Source organism: Phaethon lepturus, unplaced genomic scaffold (genome assembly GCF_000687285.1).
Source record: "Phaethon lepturus isolate BGI_N335 unplaced genomic scaffold, ASM68728v1 scaffold11368, whole genome shotgun sequence".
In the NCBI taxonomy this organism is placed as follows: Eukaryota; Metazoa; Chordata; class Aves; order Phaethontiformes; family Phaethontidae; genus Phaethon; species Phaethon lepturus.
This window is the reverse complement of record NW_010559761.1, coordinates 32,136-53,595: the sequence shown is the minus strand read 5'-3', so window position 1 is coordinate 53,595 and position 21,460 is coordinate 32,136. Positions and strand designations below refer to the sequence as shown.

Here is a 21,460-nt window from a genome sequence, read left to right as displayed (position 1 = left end):
TCAGTTCTTAAAAATAATTTTGAAACTAATCTTACACAGAGCAAGTATCTAGTGCAATTTTCTAGAAATTCTGGTACCACCTTAATTTTACTGTTAATCAGTATGTAGGACTTTAATACTATACTGTTGTTTGGGAAAGTATGACTTAATGCCCTGAATATAATTGAAACAAAGGCATTATGTTATTTTATTTCTGTATAGGCTTCCAGATGGATTTTCCCAGCTGTTAAACCTAACGCAGCTGTACCTGAATGATGCTTTTCTTGAGTTTTTGCCAGCCAATTTTGGCAGGTAAGTTGAGTTTGAAACTTAGTACCTACATTTAGTTTTAAATTTATGCAGGTCAGTTTCTGCTGCTTCTCAAGCAGTGTGAACTGGAGGAGGGGAAGCAGTGTACATTACAAATCCATTTATGCCACATATTAGTTACAGGAAAAAGACCTGAATCTTTATCACCATTTTTTAATTGGGCTTTTGAAGGACAGAGCGAATCCTTAAAAAAAGCCAAGAAATAAAACTCATTTACATACTTGCTGCTTTTACAACACAAGTCTGGTAAGTACGGGAGACTAGTTTCTCTGAAATACAGGTTGTTTATCATTTAGTTATTGGAGTTAAGCAGATAATGACATCTGTAATTCCACTTGTCCTCTCCTGGATGCACAGATTCCTTCATGCACATCTGTAATTCTCAAGTGCCTTGTTGTCAGGAATCTTTCTGAAAGACTAAGCATATTTACGATCTCCTGACTAAGCAAAATTATTCATGCAGTAGCTTAAATACAAGACAAGTACTAAACCCCTATCTCCTTAAAATGAATTAATTCTTGGGAGCAGAAGTGAAAGAATAACATTGCTAAAAGGAAGACTCCTAAATGAGCATAGTTCATGCTGTTCTCCTTATCATGCTGATTTAGCCATTTCTGCTTTTTTTCCACCCCTCTCTTCACTCTTACTTTATGCTATCTTTTCCTAGATTGTCACTCTCCTACCCCATTCCATGTATAGCAAGCCTCTTTTTGAGGAAATAGGGCTATTAGCCAGGCATATTGCTGTGTGACAGCAATGTTAATGTTGGGTCAGCACAGTTTACAAGAGATTAGAAAAGCCCCCAAATTGTGCTGCTGAAGTTTGGCAGGTCAGAAGATGTAGGTGCAGTCCACTAGTGACCATTAGTTTATTAGTCATCTGTGATCGGAGTTGTTGGCCTATGCTTCTCTGTCCAGTTATTACTCATTCCCTGATGAACAATTAAAAGCACTAGATCTGTTACACACTCAGCTAAACAAAAAAGCTGCTTATGATGCAGGAGCATTAATCATCATGCTTGTTTCTGGTACACAAAGTTTGTGTTTCAAAAGCCTTCATTAAGGTTGAAGAAGTGTCTGGAAGATGCGTAGTCTTTACTTGTTGGCATTTTAATGATTGCCTATACATCATTATAATTTTTAACATATTTATTAACATTTTCTGCTCTGTTTTTTAATAGTCTAACCAAATGGCAAAATTTTCATAGTGCAAACCAGGCACTACAGATGAAATTGAAGACTTCTGGTTGACACATTTGATCTTAAGTAGTTAACCTTACACCTAGTTTAAAAAAGCCTCATAATTTTTTCTTCATCACTATCCACTTCTGTAATGCTTAATAGTTAGAGAAATGGTGAAGTCATTGATTGCTAACAGCTTAACAATAAATCAGTTGCTGAAGGCAACTTGAAAGCCAATTCTCCAGTGTAACGTTTGTCTTAATAGCTATGAAGAATTCAGCCTTGGATTTTAAAATATAAACAATGACTTGCAGCATCCTAGCTTGTAGGTAGGAGAATGAAACTGAAATTAAGACTTTTCTCATCAGCTGTTTTTAAATGAATTCAAAGCATTTATGTAAGTTCACCTGCCAATAATGGTATTGCACTGAATAAATACTATTCTATAGGAAGATTTAGATCAAATAAATTGGGAAACAATGAAGTGGTAAAATGTAATTTCAAAGTAAGGTTCAGACCCCTTTGACATTGAGTACTTCTGCTCTGTAAGTAGTTAGACTGTGCTGCCACCCTACAACTTCGCAACTAGGTGTAAACACTTGCTAGCACAAACAGTCGTTTGTCTTGTACTTCAGAAGATAGTAGTACTTTTTTAAAAAACAAACAAAAAAGTTCTGATAGAAGCTTTTGGGATATTTAGAGCATTGTTTGTTATTCCCATAAAGGACAAACTTCAGCTTCTTCCAGTTTGGTGCATTAATTGTGTTGTATATGGCTTTATAGCCATTGCTTTTCATTACATGGGAACACATGAAGAAACTGAGTTCTGTTGCCTGCTCTTATTGGCAACTGTAGGCAATAATGCATCTTAAAAACTAAGCCAATGCCATATTAAAGCTAGCAAGGCTTTTCTGCTCCATGTGTCAGGGTCTCTGTTCCTGCAGTTTTTCTAACTGGTTTCCCACATCAGTTTCTCTTTGACTGTTCATATTCACTTGTTCCACAGTTTAATTGCTATCATCTCTCATGAGTGTTGTCCCCCATTCTCTCACCTGCTATTTTTATAGTGTTCTCATATCACTCTTAGTTTGTTAGACTAAACAAAATCCTGTTTCCCTCTGTTGCAGCAGGTTTCCCTTTGTGCCTGATTGTATTAATATATCTTGGAATGAGTTTCAGTTTGAGTTCATCTTCTTTTTGACAGAGGATGATGATATATGTAGCTATATTTAGAATTCAAATTGAGATCTCTTCATGGCTTGTACAATGTTATGATTATCTTCTTTTTTGTCTTGGAAAGGTCTGTGGTTATGCTCTAGTGTTCCACTAGCCTTTTTTGCAGCTGCCTAGTGTTGTTTCCCACATATGACTAATGCATTGGACAGCTCAGTTAGAAATGGCTGATGACTCCACAGGGAAATCACAAGGACTTGACTTGGTGTTATGGCATCTTGTTCCTTTTCTATTTTTTTTCATTCTTTAAGGTTGTACACAGTTTTCTCTACAGTGTCCTAATTATTCAGTGTATTGTCTGTGACTGTCTGGCATCAGCCAACTTACACATTTTTCCTATCCTTTAAGATTGCTGTTAAAAAATGTTGAACAGGATAGATGGGTCTTTGAGCACCTCTGTCAGTAACATTCAGCCTGGTGCTTAGGAAAGAAAACTTTGTGTAATACAAACTACTTCTGGTATGTCTGTGCAGCATTTGACTACATTTACCTCCATGTGTTATTCTTGCCTTCAGAATTTGTGCTAAAGCTTTGCATACTATTGAGGTCAAAATTATCCAATCTTTTTTCCCCTTCCTTATGAGCATTACATACTTGCTGTCCTTCAGTTAAGTCTGTTAGACATTAAAAATGACCAGACTTTTGATTAAATGTGCCGGTTCCTTCAAAATTCTGAGGTGATAAAGTGTTTTTTTCCTCCACTACCAAATTCTAATTTGAATACATTAATATTGGCACAGATCCCACAGGTAATGTTTATGGCAGCGCACAGAAATCTGAGAATTGCTTATGCTTACCTAAGAAAACTGTATCTGTTGTGTCTAAATACATCATGTATATTTACATTTAAATACAGAAATACACAAGCAGAGCATTTTAAACTTGAAGCTCACTGCATGCCTATTTTGAGACAGGGCTTTGAGAGAAACGTTATTTACTGATGTGTGTTTAAGATAAGCAAGGAGTTTATCTTCAGTGTCATTCTAAAAACTCCGAGAATCTTGTCTATAATAGGGTATTGCTTCCAGACATTTTTTACTGTGATGTTGCAATGAATTTTCTTTTAATCTTCTTTCTCAACAATTTGTCAGTACTATTTACAGTAGTAGATATTTTTACTAGTATCTACTTTGGGACATCTTTTTACATAAACGTATAGTGATAATCAAATCAGGGACTTAATTTTGTTATATATATGCAATTTGGCTGAAATTTTTGCAAATGCAACCTGCTATAAATAAGATACATATATTTCAGTCCTTTTACCTTTGTATTTTAGTTACAATTAAAAAAAAAAACTGCATTAGCAAAACTGCAAAGGAGGTGAAAAATAAAGAACAGGTCTCCATGAAATATTTTTAACTTTCCAAGGAATGACTGCTGTTGAACAGCGAGTTTCTAAGTATACCTGCTATATATTTCCTTTGCATTTTTTTTACAGACTGTATAGTATAAGAAATCAGATTTAGTATTGATCTTATCCTGGCAGGATGTTCATGTAGAGATTTTGTTTTATTTAAAAGTTGAGCTACATTTTAAAAGCAGGCTAAGTTGGTTACATTAAATAACAGTACCGCAACTATAATTTTGTTGAGGCTGTTACACCAGGTATCCTTAAAGTTGAATAATACTCTGTTCCATCTTTGTGTTTAGATGGTGTGTAAATTTTTCTGTGGCTATACGTTTTTACAGTTGAGAAATTATATACTTCTGTATGAGTGTGACAAACCTTTGTGATAGGATGGCACAGGAAATGTATTCTGACACTATGACTTCTATTTTTCCTTTAGTATAGGTGGACTATTTCTCTGTCTGTATTTCTCTTCCAAATTAAACCTCAGTTTTTCAGTTCCATTACAGCAATTCAAACGATTAGCGTGGCTTAAGCAATTTAAAGAGCAGCTAGGCTGAGTATCTGATGTGTAGTATTATATTAAACTTGGATTAACCCTTTCAGTCATAATGGAAGAAATTACAACTGCTTCAGTCCAATATTTCTCATCAATTATGGCAAGAAAATTACTTGTTTAGACACAGCGTGTATCTCCCAGCAAGGAGGGGTTGAAAATATTTCCCTAGTAGCCTCTGTGTGGCTCTACTCATAAGAAATTCGGTATTTGTATCTTCAGTTTCTGAGGGTTAGCTGATGAAAAAAGCAGAACACGAAACAAGGTCACAAAGCTATGAACCTTTCTATCACCAAAGGCAGTCTTTAAGTTCAGATGATTAACTTATTAGAAGTGTAGTACAGTCAGTTCTGTCAAACGTCAATGAATATGCGTGCATACATACAGTTTAGCATATGAATGGAGGTTTGCTTCTACTTGCTTCCTACTGAGTAACTTGACTGCATACTCATGTTGTGAAGAAAACCTACAAACTGTGTAGCTATTTTCCCTGTCATCAAAGCAAAACACCAGTTGGAGCCTAATGCTCCAGTTGTTCAGCAGTCCAAGCCCAAAATGACCATTCATATCTGAGGGTGCTTCAACAAGTTCTGTTTTTGTCACAAATTGATATCTTAGGATGCAGGCAGGAAAGGAAGTCCTTTCCAGTTACATCTTAGACTGACATCAGTGATATTACTATGAACTGGATTTTTATTAGGGTATTCTTTCAGCGCTATTAGAGTGTTGGTTTTCCTTTGAGAGGTTAGGGGGAGGAGGTTCCCCTCTAGCAGTTGCTAGCAGATGGCAAGTACCATTTGCAATGCAGGGCTATGTTGACCTCTGCTCTGTTTCAAGGTGACTTATATTCTTAGTTAGTCGTAGGTGGCAGATTGCTACTTTCAAATGCATCCAAAAATGAGCAAATGTCTAGAGGAAAAATAAATACTGTTTTCAGCTTTCTATTTTTACTTTAAGTATAGTTCTTCCTACTTAATCAAAATTAAGGTTTTTGTCTTTGTCCTTACCACATACTCAGTTAAGTACCTTCAGAAAGACTGGCCTGTTCACTAAGCTCTTTTTTGAGTCAGTGAGCTTAATGCCCTGTTTTGTGTTGTATGAGGGCAGTTAGTGGATCACATATAGAACTCTTGTCTTCACAGTCCTGTCTGTATTTAAACCTAACTCCGTTTCTGTATTTCATTTAACAAAGAGATAGTCTTGTCACTGCTGTCCTGAGGCAAAAAATTCCACTGGGGATGGTACATTGCTTGAATGTCAAGACTGCTTTGAACTTAATCTTGGCCAAGTAGTTGAGTTTGGGATTTAGAGGTTATTTATCTTGCAACCAAGGATTTACAGAAAGAAAGGTCAAACTGCCTTCTAACAGAAATATCAAAACGGATTAAGAAGCTGACTAGAAAGAGAATATGGAAGGAAATCCAAGATGAACTTAATAGTTGTTTTTTACCATGTGGAACACCACAGGTATTCCTCTGATGAGGCTTGATGAGGTTTGATACATTGCCAGTATTAGAAATTCAGCATCTTAACTTGTGCAGGCTTATCCTACCTTTCTTCTGTTACTTCTTGTGTAATTCTGTATATGATGATAACATGTACCCATAATGAATCCAATGAAGTGCTTTAAAATCTTTGGGATGGAGGTAAATAAATGTGTTCAGACAGGTGCAGAAAAGCAGGCAATGTCTAGTTTGTTTACTGTTTTACCAAAACCAAACCCCAGTGAATAAATGAATTTAAAATAACATGCAGATTTGTGCACAAAACATGTTTGAAATACTTTCTCTGTAAGGATGAAAGTATTTAGGTCTCTTTTTTTAAATTCAGCAATATAAAGAAGTTCAGAGATTGCTTTTGTCATAAAATACAGTATATTGCGATAATTTGTTTTGCCTTTCTGTTACAGATTAACTAAACTGCAGATATTGGAACTTAGAGAAAACCAGTTAAAAATATTGCCAAAGTAAGTATGGATGACACTGACTTAAACTACTTTGAAGGGTTTTTTCTGTAGTTATACGAATTAATGTAGTGCATATTGAAAAGTAGATAACAACTTAAATGTGTAGCTAAGTACATGGACGAAGTTGTCACAAGGAACTATCCCTTCATACTACCGAAATTATATCTCCCTTCAGACTGACTGGTCAGCCTATACAGCTTTTATTTCTTGTGTAAAGCTCTGTGGATTTCTGATCCACCTGTTGAGCTTTTAAGTCAGTGTGTGGGCACCTCAGGATGATCATGTGTCTTGCACGCAATACTGTGGGGCTGCCCAGATGCCTGTCTGTGTACAGTTCTGATGGCTGAATGTCTGATACTTAGACATTGGTAATTAAGAACATTATCTCTAAATCAAATGTGGAGTTTGGGATGCTTGCTCAGAGTGACTGAGGGAATACAATTCACATGACTTGAACACTTTTTAATATACTTCAGGGCTGAAGGAAGTAACAACTCGTTACTGTGTTGTATGGAATCTGTTATGCCGTACTTATTCTGTAATGCAACAGGCTTGTTTAACGTAATGGCAGCATATTCCTCAGACTTGTTTTCAGTAATAGTAAAATACTTCTGGAAATTACTACAGCATTTGTTTTAACAGTAAATCTAATCGTACCTTTCTTAAAATCTAGCATCTTTCTAAACCCTGCCTTGCAATTCTCACTCATTTCATCAAACAAGCCCAGTCTAGTGGTGTTGCAGTTCCTGCTGTTTGTATGAGCTAGAGCAATGCTCTGAATTTTCTTACTTGGACCCTGAAGGTCTAAGTGGGTTAGCAGAGGTAGAAAAGTTCCAACAAAGAGAAGAACAGAGATCCCAAAGATGGGATGTGAATAACCAGCTGTAGAGTCCTGAATGTGGTGTTGGTGTGGTGTAAAAGTCCTCCTCTGGCAATAGAAACTGGTAAAGAGAAGCACTGGTTTTGGTGGGTGTAAGATGTTTTGGTGGCGAAAAGGAGATAACAATTGAATACTCACTCTGTCCAGCTCATATGCTAGCGGAGACTTGCATGTGGTAGGCTGTAGTGTGAATTGCCAGCCCTTCAAACACAACAGCCGGTTTTCTTACTGACTGTAGCTAATTCTATGCTAAGACATGACTGAGGGGTATGTTCCATTGGAATTCCCTTTTGTGTTCCTAGATACTGCACTGTGGTGTCTGCTGTGTAAAGATGCCAGAACTCATAGCTGGAATTAAACGTATAGCGTCAGAAAGTGTGAATTTAAATCTTCCAAGTGTGAAGAATTCTACTCATTCCTGTGATATAAATACTCTCTATCCTCCTTTGCTCTTCCTGCTATCGCTAATTTTCAGCGCAAAAAATCAGAGGACAAGTAATTTAGGGTAGTAGCTCTGTAAATTGTTACTTCCGACTGAGTAACAGTAGCTATAATTAAAACTTCCAGCTAATACAGATTTTGTTCATAAAATTACCCTGACCTTAGTTGCCGTAATTAACACTGATAGTATGAATTACATGCAATAACTTTTAGTAGTTTATGGAGGTTTCTTGTAGTGACAAAAGACATTTAAACAAATGCTGTAATGTATTTAAGCCAAACACAACTTCTGTTGAAGATGCTGGGAATTTTTTTGTGGACTTCAGTGTTTTCAGGATTTCATCCTTGCTGGAATACTAAACAGTCATGAAGATATCCTCTGCAGCACCTCCATAATGATCTACAGTACATGCTGAGATGCCGCCCTTGTTATTCTCTTCTGGTACTCTTGTGGTTCAGTTAAGGGAGATTAAAGCTATTGAGACTACTTGTTTAATTTAACCATATTAATATGCATTATGCTGCAGTGAAGCACTGGAAACCTACATTGTTTATGAATTACGTACACTGGGGAGAACAAATTCATTGTGGTGTCCATAGCATGCAAGAGGTGAATCTGCCTTTCAGGATAATACAATGTGCAGCAGTTGACCTGGCCACCAAAGGCATCCATGGCCTGGCTTTATGTATTATGTTAGAACAGAACCTGATGTGAAATTCGAACTTAAAACAGTTCTCCAAACCTGAGTATGTGTTTTAAAAAGAACATGCTGTACATTTTAAACAGTGTAGAAGGTCCAAAGGCTTTTTTTGAAGCTAGTAAGATGTAACAGTACATGCTAGTGTTTTTGCTATAGAATACAGCTCTTTTCTTGTTTCCCTGTCACACTCACCTTTTTAATATTTTCATACTTACAGTGAATTATTTCGTATTTCTAATGAGAAATGTATTTGGATAAATTTCTACAAAATCAGCTAGTCCTCTTTCTGAATTAAACATGTATATAATTTTTAACACTGAAGCTGAAGCACTTGAAAGACTGTTAATCAAAATGGGTAATTAATGCCAACATACTAAATCAACCTTTCTGTGTGCCAAATGCATCATTTTGCTTGGAGCTTATCCACAGCCAGAGACTGTGAAACTGGCAGTATTATCATATAAAGCAGCTCAGTGAAAATATTTCTACTGAAAGGAAAGCAGAAATACACAGAGACCATTATAGAGGTATTTATCTGATAGGTAGCTGAAAGTTGGGAAAATGGTCCAATGGAAATATAAAAAGGTTGTTTTTTTTAATCTTCTATCTATTGTCTAATTGTCCATAAAAAAGATAAACTTTTTAGAAAGAAGGAAGTTATTTGAGACTATAATTACAATGATTTAGGGCACAATCTTGCTATGGCACACACCTTGAGTTCTGTGCTACTTGAAGTAAGCTATAGTGTTAACCTTAGTGAAACTATTTACAACATCAGAATCTGAGGCATAATTTAGACTACCTGATCCCTTAGTGTTGGACTGATTGGACAACAAGCTAAAGAATATGAATTATGAAACAGATTTTTCAGGTTAGGGAAGGGATTACATAGCACCGTGGCAAAGGTCTAACTCAGTGATCTAGTAAATTTTTGTTTCCAGTTCTGCATTCCTCTTTCTTTAGCATTGAATTTTCCTTTCCTTTAACATTATTGGAAGCTTTGTTTGCATTTTTTCTGAAGATATAGTTGCTCTATAAACAATACAGAAGAACAAAGAGATATTAGTCATAGAACAGCTGAAAGTGCTATAGATTAGGCAGGCAGTGGGGAAGGGCAGGAAAATAACTGAGGCCCTGGTCTTGCAAACAAATTTGTGTCTGTTTTACAGTTGAGTGATTGTGTTGGCTAAATTACAGACATTTTGTCAAGGGAAAAGAACAGGCACAAAATCAGTAAAGTTACTTTGTTACACTGTCAGTGTTTCATAAGGTGAATTTTGCCGATACTTGAGAGAGATTTGCAGATATCTGCTCTGGTTCCAAATGTTAAGACCGGGACCCTAGATGAAAAACTGTAACTGTAGGGGGTTTTGGTGTGGGTTTTTTTGTTTGGTTGGTTTGCTTTTTTTAGTGAGAAAGTGAAGATTAAGGCAACAATTGTAACTTTGCATTGTGTTAGAGGCATTAAGGATGTAGCAGTAGCAGGATAGGAGGGAAAGGGAACACCTAACTCTTGGGTTAGGTGCCTTGATTATTATTTGAACTGAATTTTCAGCTTAGAAATAACTCCTAATTTTAAAAGTGAAGGAAAAAAACAGGTAACACAAAATGAAAAAAGTTCAATCTAATTTAAGTGAATTTTGATGAGGTTGAATTGAAATAAAGGACATCATTTTTTACTGCGGCTTGAGGTGACTGGAACTCTTTCTTTCAGTTCAACATGAATCCTTCTTTTTTTATTTAAAAAAAAAAAAATCTATCTCCCAGCCCAACATACTCCATGGCCTGAGTAATTTTTCTTCCTTCCTCCTGTGCATGACTCAACTCTGAGGCCAAACTGTTTACACAGATAACACCAGATTCACAGAAGTTAAGCAATAAAGCTCCTCCCCACTGCCACGTTACACTAGATATACAAATTTTACTCCAGCCCAACCCAAGATTGTCCAGAGGGACCGGGACAAGCTTGAGGAATCACACACAAGCTGTGTGAACCTCATGAGGTTCAACAAGTCCAAACGCAGGGTCCTGCACCTGGGTCGGGGCAACTCCCAGTATCAGTACAGGCTGGGGGACGAAGGAATTGAGAGCAGCCCTGCTGAGAAGGACTTGGGGGTACTGGGGGATGAAAAGCTGGACAGGAGCCGGCAATGTGCACTCGCAGCCCCGAAGGCCAACCATATCCTGGGCTGCATCCAAAGAAGCATGGCCAGCAGGTCAAGTGAGGGGATTCTCCCCCTCTACTCCGCTCTGCTGAGACGCCATCTGGAGTCCTGCATCCAGCTCTGGAGTCCTCAGCACAGGAAAGTCATGGATGTACTGGAGCAGGTCCGGAGGAAGGCCACCAAAATGATCTGAGGGCTGGAACACCTCTCCTAGGAGGTCAGGCTGAGAGAGTTGGGGTTGTTCAGCCTGGAGAAGAGAAGGCTCTGGGGAGACCTTCTTGCAGCCTTCCAGTCCTTAAAGGGGGCTTCTGAGAAAGACGGGGACAGACTGTTTAGCAGGGCCTGTTGCGATAGGACAAGGGGTAATGGTTTTAAACTAAAAGAGGGTAGATTTAGACTAGATGTGAGGAAGAAATTTGTCATGGTGAGGGTGGTGAACCACTGGCATAGGTTGCCCAGAGAGGTGGTAGATGCCTGATCCCTGGAAACATTCCAGGTCAGGTTGGACAGGGCTCTGTGTAATGTGATCTAGTTGGAGGTGTCCCTGCTCATTACAAGGGAGTTGGACTAGATGACCTTAAAAGGTCCCTTACAAACTAAAGAATCTGTGATGCTGTGATGTGTCACGAAATCCAATTTAGTAATCTGATTTCTTGTAGGACTAGAGAAATAATTAGGACTCCAGCCCACATTATACGGAAGCAAGTTTGTCAGCAGGTGGGAGAGGGAGAAAGGTGGTGTTGGTTCCTGTGATTCAACAGTGGTCTTTTCTGTTTTAGATAATTGTTAGGCAGTGATCTGTCTTTGGGAGGAAAACATGTAGTTAACCAGCTTTTGGCTGCTGCGAATACTTATGTGGCTAGGTGAAAAGCTGAAGTACTCAAAAGAAGAGTAACTTCACTGAGTTACTCTTTATGATAAAGATTACTGTAGTGGTCCTTAGCTGTAAAGTAATCCGTAGATGAGTTGCAGCGTACTCTTTTTGTGACAGTCCACAGTCAGTATGATTACTAGTATGTGCCTGCTTGAACAGTTTATGAAAATTTGACCTTGTTTAGATATCAGTCCAGTTACAGAACAACATCACTATTTAATACTGGCTAAATAATATATTTGTATGAATACCGGAAGATCGGATGTAACTGGTATTTTCCTAAATCTAATTCCTTATTAATCCCCTTCCTGTGCAGAACCATGTCCAGACTGACTCAGCTGGAGAGACTGGACTTAGGAAGTAATGAGTTCACAGAAGTGGTGAGTTTTGCCTTAGTAACAGAGCTTTGTAGCTTTTATAAATTCTTTATCCTTTAATGAATTTTTAATCAATATGAAAATGTAAACATCAGCTTAAGCGTCCTGCTACTGAGCAAATATTATGTATACCCCATACTACTTTATGGAGCCTTTTATAAAAACTCTGCATATTCTGGTGAATATTGAGTACATTTTTCCTCAGTTTGAAAATAACACTCTGTGGTATAGTTTGGTTACTGTACCGTTAAAAAAATTAATGCTAGTATGTGTTTGAATTATAAACATAATTGTTTGGCTTGTAGTAAATTACAAACACTGGTTATCATGTATTTTATGTTGTAAGTTCTGTATAAGCTGTGCATAACCTGCTTTTATTGTATACAAACTATTTAGAACAAAGGGATACTATTTTAATTTTAATTGTTCAAAATAGTTGGAATATTGTTCAAAATAGTATTTACAGTTGAGGGGCTCAGATTTTTCATTCAGCATGAATCAGCTTGTTTCCTGTTCATGATCTCACAGACAAATACATCTTACATTTACAATTACTTAACATCTTTCTGCTTCTACAAGTACTTTCCTGGATAAAGTTATTGGAATAGAAGTATAGCAGAATGTACTGACCTGCCATATAATAATGTCAGGTCTTTGTGTGCCACCAGATCATGCAGAGCTGAACATTTGCCTAGCTGTATGGTTTGGCAGATAGGGAAGTGTATTTAAGGAATTGTTCATTAGTAGTATTATACTTCTGGCCATTACCATTACTGCCATATTCTCATTACAGGGTAGATATTCATGAGGGAGCCTTAAACTAACAAGCCCAGGCCCATGTTGACTCATAAGAGCCAGGAACTAAGCATGGGCTGCAAAATTACCTGTGTGGGTATATTTTTGGCTGATTGCTTCATCCCTCCCAGCCTTTTAGCTACAAGGGTCAACTACTGGTAACTTTGTTAAGATTTTTTTGCTAAAATTGCAAGGAGGTTTGAAACCACTTTTTTGGATAAAGATCTGTCTGAAAGATAGTCCTCAGTGAAGATTTTCTCTTGGAAAATGAATTATTGGGAGTGAGGGCCGCAATTTATGTGGGAATGCTGTATATTTACAACATAACAAAACTGAATTCGGCATTTAACTGAACTTGGTTGTAGCTGTTAAGGTGCAGTAGCACCTGTTTTGTATTATTTTCTCAGCAGGGAATTTTAAATAGGAAAGCATATGCAACATGGATGTTTACCAAGAAGTGATCTTTCCCTGATATGTAAGATACTTCTAACAATAAGTTGCAGTGGAAGCACAATCCTGCACTTCATTTTATGGATGGAGTAGTTTGCTTGTATCATGCAGATACACCCTTTGTTGTTAGAAAATTTGTCTTTCTTTTCCCCAAAACTACAAAGTCTTTGCAGTTTTTGACAAACAGGTCTTCTGAGTTGATGGAATTGAAGGGTTTTTAAATGTTTTCCATTAGAGATAAAATTACACACATAACATTTATTTATTTTGTGCTCCAGGTGAAAAAAAAAATACTTTCTGTTAAAAAAAAAAAACCAAACTCAACAAAAACCAAACAAACAAAAAACCACACTGTCTGCAGGGATTATTTAGTGTTCTGATCAAGTTCTTAAAAGTTTTTTTATATATCTGATGCATATATTTACATTTAAAGAAGTGATTTATCTGGGAGTTTTTTGATGACCCAGTGAAACAAGTGTATGTAACAGCTATAATAAGACATTACTTAAAGTTGCAACAGATAAATCCCAGACCTTGTTTTTGTCTTTCACTGTTTTCTGTATGAAATTTTTAAAAAATAGCTTCCCTTTACAGCCTGAAGTACTTGAACAACTGAGTGGGTTAAAGGAGTTTTGGATGGATGGTAATAGACTAACACTTATTCCAGGGGTAAGTCCTTTTACTGCGTTAAACATTTAGTATTTTAACTTACAGTGGTATTTGCTTTGTCAGCTATGATATATGTTGAAGTTGATATGTAATTTTAATGTTACTGAAAACCAAAAGGCTAAATGCCTCATTTATGCCTTAAATGCTTCATTAGTCTACTTAGAAATTGTCACTGATCATAAGAGTTGGGTACACAGCATTTCTTTCATTGAAAATTATACACCTTTAATCTAAAAACTACATTCTGATTCAGGAAAGGGGTAAAAATTGTTGATGAAATCCTGGATCAAGTTTAGCATTGACTGGTCTTTCCAAAAAGGGATTATTTTGTGTTAGACAGTAAGCAGGAAATCACAGGATAAATATATTGTGTGAATTTTTACTGGTTACGATGCCTGTTCAGGTATACAGGGAGCATAGCCAGTTCCTGAGAAAATGTTCTGTTGACTCCCTCTGGGTTCCTGACATCTCTCAGAACTACATGGGATCCAGGCTTAGCTATTATTGAAGTACCTGTGAACCTGTGTGTATGTTCTAGTAAACTAGTAAATGAGAATTTTGCATTTGGGAAGCAGCTGGTCTGTTTTCAGACTTAAAATTGCTAGCAGTCCTCTGATGTGAAGCTTTCTTGTCTGATCAGTAGTCTTCTCTACTGTCTTTCCTCACTTAGCTAATTCTTCCTTAAAGAGTTGAATGGATGTATTACACATTTCTACTTCACAGTAAAACTGTATTTGTGGAAGTGCCTGCATCTTCTCTGTGAAGATTTCAGTAGAGTAGTGTGCATAAATCTTTAAGCTTATTCTTGGTTCATATGGAAAGGTAATTACAAGCTTATATTTTGGCTTGTTTCTTCAGTTTAGTACAATTAGGGATTCATTGTTGTTTCTTGAGGTTAAGTACGATGCAGTTTTACACAAAAGGCAAAAATAAGCATTAAAAGACTTTACTGGAGCCTAGTGATGTCCTTATGTTGTCTTTCTCTTTTTGAAGTCTGTTGTAAAGCTTCAGTTGATGGCAGTAACTGATCAAACCATTGAATTTGCAGCAGACTGACTGTAGAGACCTGCAGAACTATGGTGGTGTGTCTGTGTGTGTGGAGAAACATCAACTGTGCGTATCTGCACAAAATAATTAAATATAAAGCTTGGTTATTTTGCATAAAAATGTATTTCAGTACTATAAATAGGTTTTCTCTTTTCCTCTGACATTACACTTCAGAGACAGTTTGTTGTCAAATCTGCTTTATTTTTTGTTTTGAACTTGCACTTTCTAGAATGCATTATCTTCTCTTGCTTTTAGTTCATAGGCACTTTGAAACAACTGACCTACTTGGATGTTTCTAAAAACAACATTGAAGTAGTTGAAGAAGGTATTTCAGGTTGTGAAAGCCTGCAAGACCTACTGTTATCCAGTAATTCACTTCAGCAACTGCCAGAGAGTATTGGTTTGTATTTTCAGTTAATTCATGTTCGTAAAAACTTAGAGTTCAGACGCAGAACACTTGAAAATAGACAAATGGCATTTTAGAACTAAGGTTCAATTATAAGTGCCAGTTTTGGATAAAGCTGTAATGAGTACCTGAATAATAAAATTCATATTTGTTTTGGAGCATTCTTGGCTTAATACAGTAGTTTGTAAATGGGTGGAAAAAAAATTATTTTTCTTTCTCCACCCTGCCATCGCTGGCTCATGATAAGCTGGCAAACAAGTTCTGTAAGCTCATCTGCTTATTTCCTTAGGTATATAGCACTATAGGCATGCCAGGGAATATGGAAGATGTGGTTGCTTGCCCATAGGTTGTTTTTTTTCCCTGTTTAATTTAAAATTAAAAGTAAGCCTAATGAACTCAAATGTCCTTTTTTATTTACTTGTTCATCTTATTACAGGTTCCCTGAAGAAGGTAACAACACTTAAAATTGATGAAAACCAGTTAATTTATTTGCCAGACTCCATAGGAGGGTAAGTATTTCACTTGAATAAAAGATTGAATTGCCTTTGCACACTTTTCTGTAACAGTAGCTCCTCTTATGAATGTTTTTACAACTACTTGATTTAATTTCTTCTGCATGTTCATGTCTTAATAAAATTGAAAGCAAGTTCTTTCATATCTTACTTCTAGTTTGCAGCATGTATGTTCTTTATGTATTATTTAATATCAAAAGACCTATGTTTCTCACTTATTAATGCAGCCATCAATCTACAAAAGAAAATTGACTATGAAAGTAAACAAGATGTTTGAAAAGGCAGTCAGCTGCCTGAACTAATTTTTGGCAGTGACATAGCTGTGGCTGTGGTAAATACTGTGAATGATTGAACCACTATGAAAAAGCTTGTAAAAAGTGAATGTGAAAACACACATTTATCTTTTTATTTTACAAGGAGAATTTTCACCTGTTCATCAGCAGGTTTTTTTTAATGTGTAATTTGGTGCATTTTGATTTTAGATTTGTAAATGACAGCAAAAATAACTGGTTCAGAATTAAGGGCTATACAAATGAAGGGTATTTGTTCCAGTTGCTTTTCTCCTATTATAATTAATGTAGGTTATCATTTCTTGTGAAAATTTACAAAATACTTCTTCACTGCCAGATTCTTAGGTTCACTGTCTCTAACTCTTGAAATTCTTTTCCTGTTCAGAAACTGCACTCAACTCCTGTTTGCTATGATCTGTCCCTTTCTAAATGTTTTCAGTGCCTTGCACGACCGCATTTTCATGTAGTACACAACTGTTTGATTTGCTGACCTCCCTGTTTTCACTAAATGCTGTAATGAGGAGAGCATAAAGGAGAAAAAATACAAACAAAAAAGCCCACAACCAACCAACAAACAAAAAAAATACCCCAAACACATTTTAATCATTAAGTAAAGGATTTTTCTTGGATTTGAATTCCCTTGGGTTTCAGAGTTTTATTTTGAATTACATTTGAGATTTGTAATTAGTAGTGCTATTAACTGCATTTAAATTTAAAGTATTCAATTAGTGTTGGATTAATTAACCTCTATAGAGAAGTAAATATTTTTTTTTCTTAGGTTAGTATCAGTAGAAGAACTGGACTGTAGTTTCAATGAGATTGAAACATTGCCTTCATCTGTTGGGCAGCTCTCTAATATAAGGACATTTGCTGCAGATCACAACTTTTTAACACAGCTGCCATCAGAGGTAGGTATTTAATTACAAAACTGTAAAATGAATTTTTAATGTATTTTAAACAATATAGTCTGGAGAAATTTTGGATAACAAGCTAATAATTCTTGAGTAGACTTTCTTTCTGTATGTTCTTAAAGGAGGATGTATACAGATACACAAGTTTTCAAATACTGAAATTCGGAATTTCATTAAACAAGAAGTAGAAATTTGTTGCTAGTGTGTTGAAAATATTTAATAGTGTGCTAGTGTGTTGAAACTGAAGACTATTTAATACATAAGAATAAATCTAATTATACTTTACAGGCAAAAACAGCTGTAAGACTCATTTCTTAAAAACAGTAAAAATTTACATATTTTCAGTTGCAAAGATTAATTCTTTGTTGTTTTTTTTTTTATTTTCAGATTGGAAACTGGAAGCATGTAACAGTGTTGTTTCTGCATTCTAATAAGCTTGAATTTCTCCCTGAAGAAATGGGTGATATGCAGAAATTAAAAGTCATCAATCTGAGTGACAATAGGTTTGTGAATGCATTTATTCCAGTAGAAGTTTTATAAAATGCAATAATATGTAAAGGTATTGTTATGAATATATTATGCTATCTTTCCTTATCTCACACGCAGCTTAGAAGCTGAGGGAGATGCATGTGTTTAATGTACTCTGTAATATCTTCATCAGTGATGTGGGATTGAGTGCACCCTCAGCAAGTTTGCAGATGACACCAAGCTGAATGGTGTGGTTGACACACCTGAGGGACGAGATGCCATCCAGAGGGACCGGGACAAGCTTGAGGAATCACACACAAGCTGTGTGAACCTCATGAGGTTCAATAAGTCCAAATGCAGGGTCCTGCACCTGGGTCGGGGCAACTCCCAGTATCAGTACAGGCTGGGGGACGAAGGAATTGAGAGCAGCCCTGCTGAGAAGGACTTGGGGGTACTGCTGGATGAAAAGCTGGACAGGAGCCGGCAATGTGCACTCACAGCCCTGAAGGCCAACCATATCCTGGGCTGCATCCAAAGAAGCATGGCCAGCAGGTCAAGTGAGGGGATTCTTCCTCTCTACTCCGCTCTGCTGAGACGCCATCTGGAGTCCTGCATCCAGCTCTGGAGTCCTCAGCACAGGAAAGTCATGGACCTGTTGGAGAGGGTCCAGAGGAGGGCCACCATAATGATCTGAGGGCTGGAGCACCTCTCCTAGGAGGTCAGGCTGAGAGAGTTGGGGTTGTTCAGCCTGGAGAAGAGAAGGCTCTGGGGAGACCTTCTTGCAGCCTTCCAGTCCTTAAAGAGGGCTTCTGAGAAAAAAGAGGGCAGACTGTTTAGCAGGGCCTGTTGCGATAGGACAAGGGGTAATGGTTTTAAACGAAAAGAGGATAAATTTAGACTAGATGTGAGGAAGAAATTTGTCATGGTGAGGGTGGTGAACCACTGGCATAGGTTGCCCAGAGAGGTGGTAGATGCCTGATCCCTGGAAACATTCCAGGTCAGGTTGGACAGGGCTCTGTGTAATGTGATCTAGTTGGAGGTGTCCCTGCTCATTACAAGGGAGTTGGACTAGATGACCTTAAAAGGTCCCTTCCAACCAAATGATTCTGTGAATGTATTATTGTTGTATTCTCGTTCTTGCAATTAGATTGTATTAAGTTTTCTTTATTTTAATGGCTTGGCACATGGCCCATACATTGAAGCACAACTTCAGTACATTTGTGGTTGTTAGCATGTATTTTTCTGGAGGATTAGTTTGGTTATTTTCATAAAACTCATTGCTTCTTACTTAAAAGATAATAGCTTCCTGTATTGCATATGGAGGACACAAAACAGTATCAGAGTATGGTGTAAAACAATTGGGTGTGCTGGTGAAGGGGAGAGAGAGTTGTGTTTTATTAGAGCTGGTCATTAAAATCTGACAAAACATTTGTCTTTTGGGAATCGCCGGTTTGTAGAATTGAAATATATTGGGAGAGAGAAGTCTAACTGAGCTCTTCCTCCTGTTCTGCCAGTCCAGCTTCTCTGTACTCCATCTGTAGCTCAATTTAGCCATTTGCCAGAGCTTTCATTGTCCAGGGCATCCCCTTTCCCATACATGTATCTTGGAAAAAACCAAGAATTTTCAGGTGTAGCACTTGTTGCTAAATTGGTGTGCATGTATTTTGAAAGATAAAATACTGAGGATTCAGATTAATTAATTCAGGTTAATTGTCTTCAAAATTGTATTCAAGTCCCTGAACTGACTGAAATTCAAGTTATATTATCACTTTTTTTTAAACTGCTTGCTAAACTGGGCAGAAATGCATTTTTGTGTTTGCTTTTTCTTTTTTTTTTTAATTCCAGGTATATAGTTATTAATTTAACTGTATCTGTAGATGTCCTTTTTCATCATTTTTACAGGCTAACGAAGGATTGTTTCTTAACAATTTTAACAGTATTGATAAGTGTATTTACATAAATTCTTGTTGTAATTTACAGACTGAAGAATTTGCCATTTGCCTTTACAAAACTGCAACAGCTCACTGCTATGTGGCTATCAGACAACCAGGTGACGTCTTTTAAAATTAAAAATGGATGTTTGTTGACTTCAAAAAAATGTGTGGATGTGGCGCTTCAGGACATGGTTTAGGGGTCATGGTGGTGTTGGGTTAATCGTTGGACTTGATGATCTTGAAGGTTCTTTCCAACCTTAGTGATTCAGTGATTCTGTGAAATATATCTGTGTATTCCAGATCAGCTTACTTTGGGATAGTAATAAGTCCTAGCAAGAAACTGGGTTATTTTTTGACTATCCAGTGTTTGCTTTTCTCTTAAAGTTGTTACTGAGTTTCAGTTCTTAGTCAAAGCAAATTGTCAATCAAAGACAGACATGTTAATAACTAAATTTTGTGAAAATCATTCAGAGGAGATATGGTTTAATACAAGGCAGAGTAGTCTTTATAGTAATGGGACAGGCATGTTCTGTGATAATGCAGATTATATTTAATTTTTTTATATATTCTCATAACATATCCTCCTTTTATTTGCTTCCTAGTCTAAACCACTTATCCCTCTTCAAAAAGAAGCTGACCCTGACACACAGAAAATGGTGCTTACTAATTACATGTTCCCCCAGCAACCAAGGACTGAGGATGGTAAGAATTTCTGAAGTACCGTGTCAGAATGCTCACTTTTGAAAATAATAATGGGAAGACTGTCCAGCTAATATGACTGTCACTAGATAATATTTAAATACAAGTTTGAAGTGAACTTATAAGTGATTAAGAGTTACCTCTGAAGAACAAGAACAATAACTTCATGTGATCTACATATCCATAAGTTCTAGGTGAAGCTGTTTTTGTAGGCAAGGTGAGGAATGGACTGGCAGGATCAGGTTCTGCAATGGTTGCCATTTCCCAGTGTGACACCCTATTTCATTCCATCAGAGCTTAATGGTTTGGGGTGAAATCCTCCTTAGCAGGTATCTGCTTCAGACTGGCTATTTTAACAGAATGTTAGACAATATGATTCCTCCATTACTGAGTACATATTTTTGGAAAAGTACATATTCTTTGTTTTATATTAAAAGGAAAAAAAATGGTCCAGAAAAAAGGCATTTGGCTCACATTTATTTTGACTTGGTTTATAAAAAGTTAGGCCCAAAATACTAAGAACTCACTAGAAAGTTATTTCTGCTCACTTGTGAAATAGTTAGGAAAACAAGTAACATTCCATGAATAACCCCATCAGGAGTTAGGGAAGGAGAGTTAAATCTCTTTATTTCTCCCCTTTCTTTCCTGTACAGGCAAAAGGAAAATGCTTGTGCTACTTTAACAGAAATGGAGGGGGAGCACATGTCAGTTTTCAGTTAATTCTATTGTAAGCTGCAACGCTTGCTGTTCCATGGCACAAGGATCTAGTACAGTGAGAGAGGAGTAATCAAAAATACCAGCAAAAAGAGTAAATTGTACTTCATTTTTACTGTCTTCTGATGCAGATAATGCACCTGCAATACCTCTGATAGAATGCGAGAATTCTACCAGTCTATAGAAAAAATATATATAATTCTATTCTAAGTCAGTGAAGTTCAGGATTTTTCCTGAAAGCATTCTCTCTGTTTGAACTTCTTTTACCCAGGTGGCAGGGTTTCTCTCTGTAGACAAGGAGAGGACTGCTTATCTGGCTTAAGTTGACACAATACCTGCCTCTGAGGTGGTCATTCCAAGTGGAAGGTTTAAAGTTCAATAGATAGCATATTTAAAAGTTAATTTTTAAAAAATTCATTATCAGGTTCTTTTTTTTGGTTAGGAACAGTTTCAGTGATAGTGAAGTCTATTAGAATATTTTCAGATGTGTTAAAATTGTAAGTTTACCCAATAAACACAGAGCAACAAATA

The 21,460-nt window shown here is 36.7% G+C and overlaps 1 protein-coding gene across 6 annotated transcripts in view; it reads left to right on the top strand.

The window, feature by feature from the left end:
• Positions 1-21,460, top strand: part of ERBB2IP (erbb2 interacting protein) — a 64,179-nt gene that overhangs the window by 18,095 nt on the left and 24,624 nt on the right. For all 6 annotated transcript variants that reach the window (XM_010293476.1, XM_010293478.1, XM_010293477.1 and 3 more), the window contains exons 4-13: positions 202-291; positions 6,540-6,596; positions 11,974-12,037; positions 13,874-13,948; positions 15,251-15,395; positions 15,838-15,910; positions 16,982-17,111; positions 17,502-17,617; positions 19,563-19,632; positions 20,119-20,218. In XM_010293476.1, coding sequence (XP_010291778.1) covers positions 202-291; positions 6,540-6,596; positions 11,974-12,037; positions 13,874-13,948; positions 15,251-15,395; positions 15,838-15,910; positions 16,982-17,111; positions 17,502-17,617; positions 19,563-19,632; positions 20,119-20,218 — 920 coding nt within the window. The remainder of the gene's footprint in view (positions 1-201; positions 292-6,539; positions 6,597-11,973; positions 12,038-13,873; positions 13,949-15,250; positions 15,396-15,837; positions 15,911-16,981; positions 17,112-17,501; positions 17,618-19,562; positions 19,633-20,118; positions 20,219-21,460) is intronic.